At 36.6% G+C, this 17,888-nt stretch overlaps 1 protein-coding gene across 1 annotated transcript in view; it reads left to right on the top strand.

Moving 5' to 3' along the window:
* Positions 1–1,900: 1,900 nt before the first annotated feature.
* LOC118743328 overlaps positions 1,901–17,888 on the top strand; it is a 241,617-nt gene continuing 225,629 nt past the window's right edge. Inside the window, exon 1 of the mRNA XM_036475926.1 lies at positions 1,901–4,106. Coding sequence (XP_036331819.1) covers positions 4,061–4,106 — 46 coding nt within the window. The 5' untranslated portion in view covers positions 1,901–4,060. The remainder of the gene's footprint in view (positions 4,107–17,888) is intronic.

Consider the following 17,888-nt stretch of genomic DNA (forward strand, 5'->3'; position numbering starts at 1 on the left):
ATCGATAACGTAATCTACAAAAACTATTGATAACAAAATCGATAAAAATATCTATAACAAAACCAATAAAAATATCGAAAAAAAATATCAATAAAATATTCTCGAACTGTCGCGACAATCGCAAAATTCGGAACTGCGTTGCTACATCTTTCTTATGGCAATCTCTATATTCCGAACATTTACTTCAAATCGTTTTAATTGGGGCAACAATTGACGAATTGAATTATTAACTTAATTTCAGACAACTACATGAACAAGTCACTAATATCGAGCGATTAATTTTGCTTGCTGCGATATAAGTTTTGAACTCATCGTATCGCATGACATACCGCATCTAAGTACGCCGATAAACCGCTTGTAAATTGTTTACTCCGGTAATCAATTGGGATCATAATTTTGAGCCGAATAGAACACATTATTATTATTCGAGGCCATCAAAATACATCCGAAGGATCCCATGTACGTTTCAATACCTTTCACATATGATCTTGTCTCGACGGTCAGTTTCAATATTTCAATAGCTTCAATGGACTTTCTAAGATCAGGGAGACGAGCTGCGAAAGGTTTTACACAATCGAATCTAGTTGATAAATATCGATATTTTCTTGTAAAATCAACCATCTTTCAAGACTAGTACTGAATGGTATATAATTTTAGTGCAGCTCAAAATAACTTCTCAATAACATTCATTGTAAATAATGTTAAGTTTTCAAAAAGAGTTTGGAAAAGTATGAGAATATTCATTTTCCTTTCGATTCATAAGAAAATGGGATTTTTTTTTTCCAATGAACATACTTTTTCATGTTGAAGAAAATCACAAAACCTCTCTTTCTACGCAATATAATTTTTTATTGCACGTTTTATAATTTTTGCATTAAGCAAAGTTTATTGAATTTTTTCCATTTCCCTGGTCCGGGTCAATTTATCCCGCTGACTCCCGTCTCAATTGGCCTGATTGTATATAGCTATGTATTTACATATGTATGAATGTATGTATTGTAGAATAAGATGGCCAAAATTAAAACTCTTATTAAAATGTCATTAAGGTTGATAAATAACCTCGACGCCGAATAAAAGATTTTCAATATCATTGATTTGGGTAAATCTGATAAGAAAAGAATTCGAAATATGTATGTATGCATATTTACATCTCCCAGTGTGAAATAAATCACCTTAATTACATACATATGCACCGAAAAGAACACTCCGCTTATCCAAGTTTGTTAACCAAATTCTTACCACTACACTAAGAAATATACACTGATAACATCTCATAACCGAAAGTGCATTCAATAGATACAAAAAAAAAAAAAAACATCTGCATACAAGTTGCACTTACCTGCGCCAACGAACATGTTGCGTCAACTATGTTGCCCGTGTTGACTCCACACTTAAATAAATTGGCTGGAGCAAATAAACGATATGAGACGTTGGCACGATCGAACGTTTGCTTACTTAGTGGGCTGACTGCCTGCTTGCTGGCTTAACTTTGGTTGGGGCTACTAAGGGAGCACAATGCTCAATTGGATTCAGTTTTCTTTCGAGCGTCGCATGAATGAGTCAGATCGGCGGGCAAATGGTAATTTTGAAAGAAGTGGCGCTTGTGAGGCAGGCGAATTCGAAGAAGTAAAAACAAAAAAACTAACAAAAGAAGAAAAAAAAACTAAATTTATAAGAACGTATGCAGTGTTGAAATGAAGTGCCGTTGCTTGCGTTTCGATATATTTTGCATAAGCAGAATGTGACTGCAAAGTGTGGGAAATCATATCTCAAAGTCATTGTACTCGCATGGAGAGTGTGAGCATGGATTCTGGAGAAAAAAAATACTGATTACAAAGCAAAATACATACATATATAACAAATAGCGAATAACAAATAAATAAAAAGTACGAATAATAAAGAAAAGTGAAAACAAAGGCAAAAGCAGAACGTAAAGTCTACAGCTGCCAGCGAAAATTTATAAAAAAAAAATTACCTGTTGAATTTTCTACAATTCACATAGACTTTGCTACATTCGCTTAAATTTTGACTTTGAAAACGAAAACAATAACAATGCAATGCAGTTTGATTTTATTCTAATTTGCTTTATATACATTTTCGCAGCTCCGACAACGAAATTAAAATAAACCTGGCTGAATTGCAAATTAGTGTTATTGTTTTATTGGCTCTGTATGTGCGCTCGTTCACAATAAAATTCAATAAAATTAGCCGCCTGATTGGCAGCCAGCCGGGTGGAGGCAATTCAAAACAGATTTACGCGACTGGCGCGGGGGCCAATAAAGCCTGAAAGCTGTTACTCATCGGGCGTTTCCACGAAACGCCAGTACACAAAAGTGTGATCGACGACGACTGTTTAGCAGCAGGCAAGCATACCGCTGATACCGAGTGAACGTGAGAGTGTGCGCATTAGAACAACATAGGAAAGGGAAGTGCGCGGGCGGGAGCAGTGCTGTCAAGTTATGATAAAGGTGTTTGCGCCGCAGCTGCAGCTGAAGTTAATTGGACGATTTTCGGTTACGAGTTGAGTTGGAGAAGCTCAAAGATACTAACTTAAGCGAGAAATCGCGAATGAAGTGCATAGAGACGAACAAAAAGAACGAAAAAAAAAAACAAGTGAAGAGTAATTCAATTTTAAAGTGATCGCAACCGCAAAAATTTGCAATTGTTCACTACTTTTTTCGCCAGCTTTTATCTGAGATAAGATAAAGAACGCAAATCGACTGCTACCACTGGCTGTTAGCAGCAAAAACTTGGCGTTTCTGATCAAAATTCTGTTTAGTGCAGTTTCTTTGTGTCAGCAGAAAAATTTCAAAGCAAAAAAGGCACTAAAAATTAGTATGAAAAAGCAATAAAAAATACCGATAATACAAGCAAAAAAATTATAAAACTTTACTTTATCAAAATCACCACAGTTATGCGCTATCTTATCAATGCGGCTGCCAGCAATAAGTAATTGACGATAAGTAAACTAGATCAGTTATTAAGCGCTGCGAAGTAACGGCGAGTTGCTTTCAACTTAGCCAAGGTGATAACGTAAACTCGTACAGTAAGTGCGCTGAGTGGCCTTGAAGTGCTACACCGGGCGTTGAAAGTGTAACTAGCATTTCACTTGAATACTTTTTGCAATAACATTTGTGAACATTTTTAATTTTTTTGCACATACAGAAATCTGCCGATTACGTATACGCCTAAGCCGCCTAACCTACGCGCAAAGTGAACATTTCAAATATTCTGCCAGCGATAGCTGCCAACAAACGTACTCAAGCGCTTACCAACAACTGTGTGGGAATTTTCGCAAACGTTCACCGCACAATAAACTACATTACAACAACAAATACATAATGCACAACTAACAACTAACAAATCCAGTGTGAAGAAGAAAAGTGGCTAGCGCATTGTTTGCCCATAAATGAGTGTTAAGCGCATAAACGAACGAGTTAGGAGTGTCTACTTGGCTTACAACAACAAAAAATAAATAAAATGCACGCACTAACTTTGTGAACGTACGCACGCGTGTCTGTGTGTGTGTGTGTGTGTTCCTTCTGCGCGAGAAGCAAAAGCAATCACGTTTCGTACACATAGTAAGCACTTAACAAGCATTGCAACAAAAAGAAAACAAGTTGCATAAAATCACTTCAAATGGCCTTAAAGTGTTGCTGCGCAAATTCTTCTTAGAAAATGTTGAGCTATCAAGCCGCTAAATAAGGTAACAAACAACAAATCAAGCAGCAAAGTAAAGAGAAACAAGCAAAGTATTAAAAAATAATAATAAAATGTTACAATAAAATTGGCAAAAAATAAAGAATACTAGTTAGAAAAAGACAACTTTGTTGCAGAAATTGCAATCAAGTCGCAGCTACTGTCAATGTATGTCCATATGTACAAAGATATTTCATACAAAAATTGTGCTGCTATCTAACAAATCACAAATTGCAAAGACATTCATCGTTGGCTTTAGTCCAATCAGTGTTTACAACAACAATAACAGCAAATACATCTGCCGATCGGCGCAACTTTAAAGCGGTAGCAAGCAGTTTTTTTTTTTAGTTACAACACCAAAATGGATATAGAATCAGACGACTCGGAACGTTGGGAGGACTTTTTTGGTAAGTATCACGCAAGCGCAAAGCTCCATCCATACACATTTGCAATGTATGTATGTATATGTATATATCCCTCTGGGAAATTGAGCACAGCTTCCAATTGGAAGTAAAATGGCAACTCCGAGGAATTTTTAAAGCTTAAAGCCTGATTATGGCAACCTGGCTTAACTTAACATAACTTAGAACTCAGACAATCCAAATGAAACAGACGTCGACATGGCACTATGTTACGTTAAGTTTCGGCTGTCCAAATATAAATAGCATCCATTTAAATTGCCATTATCACACCTTTACTCGGTTTCCTTCTCACTTTATTAATGTAATTAATTTAATTTAATTTAAAGAATTTCTCTGATTTGTTTCCATATTTATTCCAAATGAAGCTTTGTGCAAGAATTTCGCATTCGGTTTAAGCTAAGTTTTGTGCACTGTTTCCCACAACTATCCGCAATCAGCGAGGGGAATACTTTCTCCCAATGACATCGTGTGTTTAAGAGAAATCGATTGTCCAACAAAGAGGATGTTTCCTTCATTCTGCGTAATGTTTTCGCCAAGCGGAATGCTCGCATTTCCCAAAGGGATGGCAGTGCAGCTTCCTTTTTAAGTATTCGTTAGCTGTTCGTTTTTTGTTTGCCATTTTCGCCAAAGGCGTTTGACGCATTTACCATAAATGCCAGCGATCATGAAGTCTGCTACCAAAAACCGCAAGTAGTTTGGTAAGAAGTGAGACCAAGCAGCAACTGCATAAATAAATTTTTTTTTATACCTGGCTAAGTAAAAGAAGCGGCAATTTGTGGAAAGATATATATAGTGTTATGCCAGAACAAAGTGGTATCAGAATTCTCTGATTTCCCAAAGAATATTGAATTCATCATCTTACTGTCGAAATATGGAAAGAGAACAAGTTATACTGAACACTAAACGAACGTACTGCATGAATCGGACGAATTGTTCTTATAAAAGCGTAAACATCCCGAACTTTTCATGGGCGAAGGAAAAAAAAAAAAAAATTATCCCATATAAACCGCCCCGCATTAGGTAACCCTTGATCCACCGGATAGGCCACTTTGAACCTGAGTAGCAAGAACAGCTGTCGCGAGACCATCTGATGCCGTCCTTGCCTTCGTTTCATGAACACAAATGTTTAATCGATCTTCTCCATAGCGGTAGCAGACTTTTGATTGCCATTTGACGAGAAACAACCCACATCTCATATACTTATAGCCAGTTTCCCGAAAGCAATTTAAGTAAAAAATGATTTTTTATTTGAATTTAACATGGAAGCTGGCAGCAAAAAAACAATTTTCAACTTAAATTGCTTCCGTGAAAGTGATATGTAGTTAAAGGTGTATCTCAAGCCAAATTGCCGGGTCACCGGTTGGTTATTAAATCTCTACTGATGTCGCTGTTTAATGCCGTGTCGTTTTGTGGACGATGATCTTTTCCAACCAAGAGTTAATCATGTTGTTCTTGCTCGTTGTAATATTAAAGATTTTGTTATTGAATAGCACAACTACCTGGATTCTCTTTCGATCCGTTTGCTCCATATTAACTACTCTTAAGCTGTGTTTGGATACCTCCGGGTCGACCTCTGGGATCATATCCAAGACATTTGCAGGCTCCGTCGGTTTATAAATGTGTATCAACTCTCTCTGCTGCATCGTGATAGAAATAATGTATCGCCCTTTAACAATTTTTTAACGATATTGTGATTAATCCTCGGTGGTTTTTTCGATCACAGTATTGTTCACTTTCACTGATGGCGGGTCTGGGTCGCCTTTCTTTCCTTTAGCACCACTTTTGATAGTACGGGATGTTCCCGCTCCCTCCCACTGGGGTCTAGGGATTCAGACTTCTTCGTGTTTTTATCTTTGACGCCATTGCTCTTCGGATCTTCTCTTATGCCTGTAAATAATTTAGTCCAGACTGCATGCATGTTGGCCCTTTTCTCTTTCGTTACAGGGGCTTCTTCTACCGCTAATTTTTCCTCCACCATATTCCTTCTGAACCTCTCTAGTCGCTGAGGTAGAAAAGCGACGATCGATAGGTCGAATTAAGTGGGTTGATTCAATGTTCTGGTAAAGCCCATGGCTAAACCGCAGGTCATTAGACTACGTTTCTAAGCGGACACAATCAATCTATATAGATGATGTTCGCTGGGTGGCGAGCTAAGTACTCGAGGGTTAAGGATAATTCATGGCACCTACTTTGTTCATTCTTCGAGGGCTTTTTCTGCCGTAGGAGAGCTCAATGGGGCCGTAGCACCACTGGGGAAAAAGAGAGTAATGCGCCCGACCAGAGATCTGTTGTAACCGGCTAAGGCTGTATAGCCCCGGGAGTCGCTCGGTATGTAAGGTACTCCATTTGCTACTAGGGTTTGTGAAGGACCCCAGCTGGAGCCGAAAAAGGTTTCTGGGATATCTTAGTGTATGTGCATTTGTATTAATCGATGTTTGCGTGCAGGTTGTAGTCTTTACGGTTAATATTTTCCAAACGACTTGTGGAATAATATTTAAGAAATGCCTAGTCTGGCAACAGCAAGCAATAAAATATGTTTCCTTGAATCCCTCAACAAAAAATATTTCGTTAATGAGCAGAGTTTTACAAACAAATTTATCATACAATATTCACAATAAAGTCAAAGTAAACGCATTTTAAGAATGCATTGCACACACACACACACACGCACTTAAAACGTTGCTTAAAGAAGCCATTGTTATATAAAACAACAATTTATTGCTTGCAACATAAAATATTGCACTGCACTGCAAATCACGGACCATACCAACACCGCAACATTGTCTCATGCTGCGAATCCGAAAGTCTGACTCACATGCAACACGCCTGCGTGGCGCATGCGCAACGTGCTACGCGGCACGCAGCGGCAACAAAGAATGCTTAGTAAACGGCAAATTTATGCCGAAATCCGCTTTTGGGTTCGCTTTAAAAGGTTCTTTGCATTTTTGTGAGACGCTTTTGTTTTTACAATACACTTGGCTTGCTATGTACATACATATGTTGTTGTATTGTACATATTGTTGTTGCTTTGTTCTTATTATAGCAATGGCGCGACGGAGTCTACACATATTCACTCCTCTGCGGCTGGAGGCGGTGGCGGTGGCTGGCTGGCTGGCTGGCTGTCAGGCTGTGTGTTCTTATTTTCGAAAGGTTATTGTCATCGGCGTTTGTTGTGGCGTTGCTGTTGTTTTCATTACAGCTTTTGTTACTGCTGCTGTTGTTGTTTTTGTTGTTGCCGTATTCTGCTTTGGTTTAAGTTTCGCATGCTTTCGCGGTCATTTCCCTTTGCGGCAATCACTGTCGCCATGATGCCATGCGCGCACGCTCTGCCTTGCCTGGCTCTTTCCACGCTACGCCACGCCACGCAGAGCCTGACTTCCACCTAAGCTCGGCTGCTTGGCTGGTCGGTTGTTGGGCAATATGTGTTGCAAGTAACTGTTAATTCGCTGTATTTTTTGCTCTTAATTTATTTCCTAATGGATTTAGCCCCTAAGGCTTGGAGTGTATACAAATACGGGTATTACCAGCGCTCGAAAGAGCTGGAATTGGAATTTTTCGCAGTTATTTTTTGGTAACCTTTTTTTCTAAAAATTTTTGAATTTCTCGCAGTGTAATTTATTGCAATCTTTTTTCAAGTAAAATTCATTTACCTTGGTTAGTTTGCATTAAAAGAACTCGGGTGATCGATCGATTGTTTAATTAATTGATTCATTTCGATCAGAAGCAAAAGTCATTCAATCCGTTTACAAATGTAAATTCTGCTAATCATTACTTCATTTTTACAAACGAAAAATAAGAAAATTTAAAAGTCTATTATGCGCATCTCCTATTTATAAAAGAGTGATATATTCTGCCAAATATTTTCTTTTGATGCCGTCTTTTGCGATCTACGCAACTGGAAAATTGATTTCCAAAGGCAGCAACAACTCCCATCATTAGTATTGGGGGGATGTGATATTGTTCAAACTTAAAACAAATATTTATTTACTATGCATGTATATGAAAGTTTACATATTTTTATCCACTTAAGTAAACGTACTTACATATGCATTTTCTTAAGAATTTTTTTCCTATTTTGCTTCATTTCAAGTGTTGCCGGAAATGGAGCATATTAATTTCTTTGATTTCTGTACGTGCCTCAGTGCTGCTCATAGCACACACTTCAGAAGAATTAGGTTAAAAATGGCACTTCTTCTTTAGCAGAAGGAAATATGGAAAGAATGCTTGATCTCGAAATTTTCATTTTAACAGCCCGTTTGCATCTGAAAAATTGCTTCAGACTATTTTTGCGTTAGTAGATAATTAATTTGTTTCGCTTCCATTTATTCAATCGTATACGAGAAATAAAATCCGCACACCATCCAAGTACCCTAAATAATCATTCTTAAACGTCCTTGCACCATGCATACATATCGAGTCCTAACCGCCAAGAAGACGTAAGCGGCATTTTTTTGGAAATTCTATTTTTGATGCAGGCACTCATCTAGATGCTCTAGGAATATTTCTGCGCCAAAAAGAAAATTTTGAAAAGAAATATCGCTTACGTCTTTAAGGCGGTTAGGGCTCAGATGGAGTGACACTTATTGCGGCCACTCGAAAATTTTAGGCATCTGTTCAAAAACTTCCAAATGTCTAAACTACTCCGTTCTCACTCTAACATTTGATAATTATTTCCACACATGGATTCCTTCGAGAAACGTATTGGGAATAACTAATAATAATTCTAGATCTTCTTTGAAGCTTCGTTTAAATAAAGACTGAAGCCTTTAAGCTAAAGCGCGGATTGGGAAGTGGAGTGTATTCACCGGAATTGTTACTAAAATTAAGCTTCTGTTTGCTAGATCACCCAAAAGATGTTTCAAATGGAACTTACAGCTATTAAGGCAAGCTAGTCACATCTGGTTTAGGTTGGATAATGAGAGGCCCAGTGCCCTTCATCTCTTGGTGCGCCTGCGACTTAGGCTGGTTGCGTGGGTCATCACTGCTCACTGGGGATAAGGGGCGGCCGAATAAAATTTCCAGTGCATGACTACTGAAATGACGATGTCTCCATTTAGCATTTTTTTCACAATCTGGCAGGCTTAAGTTTGACGAAGATGTGCGATTTAAAATGCTTCATAGGTGTAGAAACTATTCAACTAAGATCCCGAACCACCAGACCTAAGTGGCATTATTGTCAAAAGTTTTTATCGTAGCTGTAAGGCAATAGATGCGAAGCCTACAATTCACATGGCATTGCTTAGGATATTTCATCGACCATTCTTTCATACTACTTGGCATCTCCTAGTACTACCGGGCTTTTCGCGGGTGTTTGCTTCTCACCTTGATTACAAACCACTCCAAGCAACCAACTATTTATACTTCACAGAAGACCAGAATTTTCCGAACGAAAAATATTGATTGTCAATTTGATTTATATATTTTTTTTTCGATATAGAATAATCCTAGGCGGTGAGAGCAATAAAATTCCGATTTTACTTATTTTCGATCATCCTAATGTACATTCCTACACAATAATCTACCATACATAAATGAAAATTGCTTTTACACATTCGTTCGTCATTTACTTTCCTCGAATGGGGCACTCAAATTCAAGCTTCTTAATAACAGAAAAGCCAAAAACTATATTCATTAGTTGCATTGACGTTTATTATTTGACTTACTTAATTGATTTTTGACTGCAACACAGAACGACATAACGAATGCGTTAAACATGCATTCACACACTTTCACATGCCACATGTTTAAGCACATGCACACATACTACATACATTTATGCATACATATGTACATACGTATATGTATACAGTGAGTGTCAGTCAAAATCGCACAGAACATTTTCTCCCATATTTTGAAATTATTTTGTTTTATTTAAATTTTATTATTTTTCTTTTTATAAAAAGTGTGAAACTTTGAAGAAAATTTGACAATTTTTTAATGGTAACAAAGTTAGAAACTTTGAGTTTTGTGGATTTGTGGTTGTAGTGTGAACCATATTTTTTTTATTAAAACTTAACGAAAATTTTAATAAAACGAAATGTGGAACCAAATTTACTGTACGACTTTGACTGATACCCACTGTACTTAAAAAAATAATCATTTGTAATCGCTGCTGACAGTTGCTGTGACATTGTCAATGGCTCGCCATCGATATATGCCACATGTTAAAGTACCTACTATGAGTATACATACATATGTATGTACATGTTATTGTTGGAAAGTGTGTATGACGCTAATATCTAAACACTTGCATTCGAAATTTGAACTTTGTATTGTTGCAACAGATCCAATAGCCTCTGCATCTCTCTAATAAGTGCTTGACTTTTTGTAGTAAATGCTCTCCTAGAGTCAATCGCTGGTTTGCTGTCCACCTACAAACAAATTCACTTTTAAACGTACATACATACATATGTGTGTGTGTGTGTAAGTAAGTATAAATATAGAACTCTCTTGTATACATTGTGTGCACTTTCTACAATCTTGCACTCGGTCTTCTTTCTCCATTTTTTATATTTACCACTTATTGTAGTTAAGTATGCTATACATTTTCCCTTTTCAGCTTTTCTTCCTCCAGCCACTTTGTGGTCATTTAACGGTCATTGATAATGAGGCAACGTTAATTCAGTTTGTTGCATTCATATTCACATACATACATACATACATATGTACTTGCAATGAATGCAAGTGTGTAGGTGCTTGATATCAATTTCATGCTCCATTTCTTTTATATTGAATGGGCGAATGGGCTCTGGGCATTGTTACGCTTCAAGAATTTGAAAAAACTTCGATTAGGAAGAGGGTCTTTATTTAGAGTTCACGAAGTGAAATTGTAGAACTGAAGAGCGTACATATATGTATGTACGAGTACATCTATACATTTATATGTACATGTGTATATTTATCTTATTCACATTTTCTTATCCGCTCGTTTTCTTTGCTTGTTGTTATCACTGCTTGTCAGTGTCCGGCTGCTTTCAAGTACAAGGGTCAATTTATTTGTTTTTAATAAGCGAGGGACTTTTTCTTTTTCTTTTTTGTTAGTGAATATGAAATTCCATAACTTTTGTAAGTACTAGTTTCATAAAGGCAGTGAATGGCGTTTAACGCTCTTTTGCTTGATATCGCTTATTTGCTCGCATTCATTTAACTAGATAAGACAGCGATAATTTAAAATTGAAGGTTGTCTTTTTGAAGAGGCACGCTAAGGTGCACTGATTGTTGAACTGTTGAGGCGCCACAAAATGGCCAAAACTTTTGTTCTTCACTCGTTGAAGAGGTGTTTAAAAATATTAAATTTTCTACAAGAATGGGTCAATTAGGCCGAAACTTTTTGAATAAAGGTTTACTTTTCGGCTCAGAAAAATTTATTTTTCAACATTCATACAAAATACGTTAGTTTCGAAAAGAATAAACAAAACAACAACCTGTTTAAATTAAGAAAATCTAAGAATTCCACACCAGGTGTTTGAGTCTATTCATTTTCACAGAGTGGGTCAATACCACAGTGTCCAGTATTGGTGGCAGATCTGTTGAAGTTCAAAAGGTCTTCCGTCTTTTTCGTAGTAAAGTATCTATTCTACAGTTTGGTACATAAGTCGATTGTAGCGACTATTAGTATCGTCTCTGAAGTCGATAACATAAAAATACAAAGCAGCAGTTTTTTTTTTCATTTATGATCCCCAACAGATAGAACTGTCTAATAATCGCAATCACGCCTGAATGTTAGGGCGCTGTTACGCAATTTTAGTTGCTTTCTCTAGCGGGTTTTTATAAAAATCTGGATTTTTCTACTCGAAAATAGTTGGCAGAAAATAGGTTGGTGTTTAAGAAATAAAAGTGATTGATGCTTTGTATTTTTACATTTTGGAATTCATCGATTTGCTTCTTTTATTAGTCTACCTCCAAGTACAGGCCGGCTATCACTCATCTCTAGTCGGAAACCAGCGTATATTTAGTATGTAGTTATCCTTGTAGTCAAGTACCTCGTTGCTGTCTTCTAGGTCTTTGACTATTAAACACTTCGTCCAGGGGTTTTCTTATTTCCTGTTGCCTCAAAATAATATATCGTCGATGTCTTTGCAAAACCGTCTATGAAAAAATTGAAAAACCTCCTAAATCGCCATAATGGCAAAAAGAAGATTTGCGAACCCTGAACTCCAGTCATGGAGCTTCCTGCATTAAAATCGTAATTACAACAAGAGATTTGTAAAATAACATCTAGATTACCGCCTCAAGTCAGTCTCATTAAAAAAGAAAAAATAAGTTTCATCGCTCTCCAGGTCAAATTTGGGTGCAATTTTGCAAAGGCATGGATGATATGTAATTTTTCCTGATCTTCAAAATAGGTGGTTATTTAAGAGATGGGTTTATTGTCTTTATTTCTCTCGAGACACTTCTTTGGGTTTACATACAAAAAGTGTTCACTGGGTATCCAAACAGGAGAACATGGTAAGGGCCGTAACTGTTATGATGAAAATCATAATTTAACCGCAGAACTGGACTTATATTTTGCTGATCAAATTTAAAAGTTATTATATAATTTTTTTTCGAAGAAAAATATTTTTTTGGCTGAATTTTTATTTTATCTTATTTTTACCAGATTAAATTTTTTAGATCGGTTAAAACTTGCGGTGTAAATGTGCAAATGCTCATCACTCGTACAATACGAAAATAGCTCAGCGAGAGGACCTCCGACTCAAGCATAGTTGGTCGCGATTTCAAATCGCGGTGGAGGCAGTTGTGAGTTTTCAAATTTAATGAATTTAAATTGTTGCGTGCAGCTTACAATATTTTTCTGTTGTTATAAAATATGTAACAGACACAGAATCTGTAAAAAAAAGAGAAAACGGAAAACGTTTTCTTATAAAAAAAAAAGTGTCCAAAACGGAACCGGTTAAAAGCTAGTTGCAAAGTAATGCACTGGGCGACAATTGCCACCGCCAATGACATCGCCGCGTAAAACTGGACAGTTGAAAGCATTGCTTGGGTATTGAGCTAGTTCTAGTACTGTTCGCAAAATGTCTAGTGCTACGCTAGTTCTGAGCTAGTCAGATTTTCTGCAGGGACAATTCTCGGCTCGTTTTCGCCTTGTTTAGCATTCAGCCATACATTCAGTATGTGCGTACAGGGTGGGCCAAATGAGACCTTCTAATGTTAAGCACGTATAACTTATTTATTTTTTTAATATTACTGCTATTATCTTTCTGCATGTTATAGTTAATCTCTTGGAAAATGATAATGGATAATTACAGCAAGACCACCAACAGCGACTACAATACGCTATTCGTTTTACACAAATAGCCACACAAATTGATATTTAGGTAATGTTTTGATGTCGGATAAAGTGCATTAAGAAGTAAAACTGTAGATTGTTGGGCTCTGAAAATCCAAGGGCAATACACCAGCACCAGTTACACCCATCCAGATGCACTGCGGTGCTATGACCGAAAAAGTTAGCGGCTCATATTCCTTCGAGAACGCCAAAAAAGATTTCTGGGACTTCTTAAAGAACAATGAATGACAACTTTTTGCGGGCAACGGCAGAGCAACATCCTAATTTGTGGTTCCAAAAAGATGAAGCGACTGCGCCCACTGCTAGGCAAACTTTGGACCTGCTGCCTGAAATTGATAGGTCCTATTTGACCCACCCTGTATGTGTGTATGTGCTTTATCAATGAGTCGCCGCAAGCGTTAGAATAGCTACTCATTTGAGAGTGTTTATTTGTTTTTTGTTTGGCTATCGGTCCAAGGGTCAATGTCTTACAGTTTTTCCATATTCTAAAAAAAAAAGAATAAGCAACAAATGAAAAAGAAACAAGAAAATATTTACTCACTGAAATTGATGTATTTATGTCTTTTTAATTTTCTAATTTTCATATTTTTATACCCGAGCATTCTTTTGCCTAAGGGTATTATAACTTTGTTCACATAACGGTAAATGATCAGAATGGAAAAAGAAATCGATTAAGCGGTGAGTGACTGTGCATCCGTCCGTCCGTCCGTCCGTCTGTGCACACGATAATTCGAGTAAAAATTGAGATATCTTAACGAAATTTGGTAGATTTTTAGACAAAAAAAATTATATTATAAATTTTTGGAAAATGGGCGTAGCCAATAATTCTTTAGCAAAAAATACGTTTATGATAAAATTTTGGGTGATTATTGTGCTTGATACATAAAAGCAAAATGTTAAAAATTATTGAAATCGCACTAAAATTTTGCCCACTTTTCATATAACGGTAAATTTCAGAAATACCTGAAACTTCGATATTTCGAAATTTAAGGACGCTAATTTACTCAAAATTGATACTGACAACCATCCTTTGAAAAGAAGTAACATTAATATGGAATTTTGGAAAATGGGTGTGAAACCGCCCACTAATGACTATATAATTTTATCTCATTAAATCTAACTGAACAAATTATAGAAAATGTTTGAAATAGGTGTAAAACCACTCTTACCATGTAAAGGTAAAAAACCTATAACTAATATATGCGCCGGGTATTTAATGTTCGGTTTTGCCCGAACATATTTTCTTTTAATTTCTTACCAACGCCAATGACCGCACTGTTGTCCCATTGTTGGGTACTTTCAAAATTATTAAAATGTTTGTTGATGTACGGCAACTGGCGCGTGTCGCACTTGTCCCCTATTCATATCAGATACTGCCGGTACGCGAACATCGTTGCTCCCACTTAAATTTAAGTTTACTTGCACAAACAATATTCTGTTTTGAGAGCAACGGCAGCCTCTAACCTTTCTATGTGACTTTTCCTTTAGTTATTGCAATTTAAAATACATCTGTTGCATACATTGCAAATATCACACTCAAATTGGCATCAAGAGAAATAAGTTGCATGTATGTAAGTGGCGCAACGAATTGCAATTTAGTTGTAGCTGTTGAGCAATAAATAAAGCTTATGACTACTTTGCCATATATGTATGTAAGTGAGAAGTTGATAAGCCTGGCGACAGTTTTATTTTTTTCTTATCTAAAAGATACTAATTGGCATATATGTATGTGAGTACGTACATTAGGGTGACCCAAAATTTGTTTCCTCCAGCCACCTCCCAGATCTGAAGAATATCAAAAATAAAGAGACGCGTATTTGTTATTTTTAAATCGATTAATATTTACCCGTGCCGCTGGGGTTTTTAAATCTCTTCAAACGCTTTTAGTTTCGATGAAGAAATTTAATTATTTTATTGAGTCTTTACATAATTTTAAATTTTAAAATATCTGGCAGCTCTATTTTTTAACATTTATGGTATAGGCTAATATGCTATCTGCATGTATGTACGTACACTTGTTGATAGTATTTTCATTGTTATATGTAAGTCCGAAGCTTGTGAATGACTAATATCGCAATATATCGTCGCCCTTATGCCAGAAGCACAAATGTGCAAATTTATCAGTTTTGAGTTATTGGGTTGACTCGATTGACCTTTGGATGTTCTATGTTATACCAAAACCCAGAATACCATGCATAAGTGGAAACCCCATACCTTTTACAATTTCAATTGCATAAATGTAGAGTCAAGTCTCGCAAAAAAAAACATTCAAACTTGATTTCCCAAAATTTAAATTTTTACACATTCATGTTTCTGGCATACGAGCGACGATATGTACTATTTCTTGCATTAGTTTTTGTCTCCTTGTTATTGTTGTGCTGAAGTTGCACACTGAATTTTTTACTTCAATTTAATTCAATTAATTTTTATAATCATTTTTATTAAAGTTCGTTGGTTGGGTGAGCTTATTTGTTTTTAAGTTGCATATTCGCTATTAGTTAACACAGTAATTTTGAGTTTTACTACTGGTTTCATTATTTAATGACAAATGGCATTTGTATATATTAGAAATTTTTTTGAGACTTTGATCCTCTTCAATAGAAAATAATTTCTTCTGGGCTCCTCCCAAAGCTTTTTTTACTACTGAACTGAATTTGGATTTGGTAGCAGTTGATGAGATGGTCAAGTATAGCTTCGAGATGTTGTACGAAAATAGTGGTTTAATCAAAGATCGTAGTTCTACTTATCCATGTTATGAAACAAATTTTGTAAACTAGAGGTGTGTAATATGTATTTGCTTGAAGTAATCGGAACATCTTGCTTTTTACTCTCGATTCTTAAAAAGTAAAGCTCCAATTTAAATGTCTCGAACAAAACACGTAAAGCCATTAAAAATCCGGAAATGTGATATATTTTGAAACGAGTTTGGTATGGAGACAAACCAGTCATGCTAGCCTTTGCTTCTGACGGACCCAAAGAACCTTTACTGAAGAAATTGTACAAGAAGTACAAGCAAAGGACAAGTGAATCAAGATTTTGATTTAAGTTTAAATCTCCGGAGTGGTTATATTCATTAAACTGAAGTACACAAGCGTCTGATTAAGCCTTGTTAAGGTAGAACTTAATTAAGATTTTTTTCTTGATATATTTTTCCCTCGTTAGACCTATTTTGGTAGTATTTCGAAAGATTTTAGTTTGGGACATTTCGAAAAGCGATAGGCGTAAGGGAAGTTCATCGTAAAACATTGCCAAGCAAGTGAATGAAAATGCCTTTGGAGTGTATCCTTTGAATTTCAATTGCGGCTGTTATAGCCAACGATCCTCGTACAACTATACAAATCATATATGCAAACCCAACTTTGTAATACTCGGTTTACTTCGTTGGCCTATATGGCATTTAAAGCTACATTTCCAAATTGTTAATCTAATCGATTTATCATACAAATGTATAACCGAGTCTGTTTAAAAACTAAAAATATAACACGAACAACCAATGGCTAATTAAAAACAAACAACAGCTTTTGCTGGTAATAAGATTATCATAAAAACAAATCCAAAAATTTAAATTAATGCAAAACAACCAACACCTTTCGACTGCACAACAATTACTCAATGACAAAAAAGAGTAGTGAACGAAGAATTTCAATAAAGAAAGGAAAATAATGTCAACTCATTGTAAATCATGCGCGAACAAAGGAAGTAAGAGATAAAAAAAAAATGAACAAAAAAAAAATCATAAACAATAAATTTTATTGACCACCTTTACTTGTTTCGCTCCGCGTCTTGAAATAGCAAATCGGAAATCAAATGAAAGTTCTTACAAGCTTGTCGAAATATGCAGGAATTCCTAAAACAACAACAACTAACCAACACCTTAAATTCCCCCAAGTACGCACGTGTGCATCGTTATGGGCACACGCACTTCGATTGCAACACGCGTCAATCGACAGCTAAAAGCAGCTGCTGCTCCCTCACAGCTTTCGAGCCCGCACAACAAAACTTTCACTAGAAATTGAAACTTAAGCTGCGCGCTTGCAGACGGACATATGTATATACGAATGGACAGTTAGCAGCACGCGATTGCGCTGATACGTAAAAGCACAAAACTAAGCACAAAAAAGTTAGCGCTGAGAAAATCATGCGGTGAGTGTGCCATTGAGCGAGGAAAGCAACAAGCTGCAACGGAATGCGGCCGCAATGTTTACAAGGCGGATACACACATCCAGCGGGGTTGTGGATGACAACGGTCACGGACACAGCGTCATATGCATGGATGAGCAGCGATGAGCAGCGATGAGAAGAAGCATCAGCCGGAACAGACAGCTGTCGAAGGGGGGTGGCGGTGGGGGTGGGGACGTTAGCTACCGTGAGTCATGCGTATGCATGTGATGTGCACACGCAGATTACAACAAAAACACTTACACGGTAATGTCATGTTATTACTTCTTATGCCGTTAATGTGGTGTTTTGCTTTC

This window comes from Rhagoletis pomonella, unplaced genomic scaffold, assembly GCF_013731165.1.
Source record: "Rhagoletis pomonella isolate Grant_MI unplaced genomic scaffold, Rhpom_1.0 Rhpom_scaffold_00007, whole genome shotgun sequence".
NCBI classification, from domain to species: Eukaryota; Metazoa; Arthropoda; class Insecta; order Diptera; family Tephritidae; genus Rhagoletis; species Rhagoletis pomonella.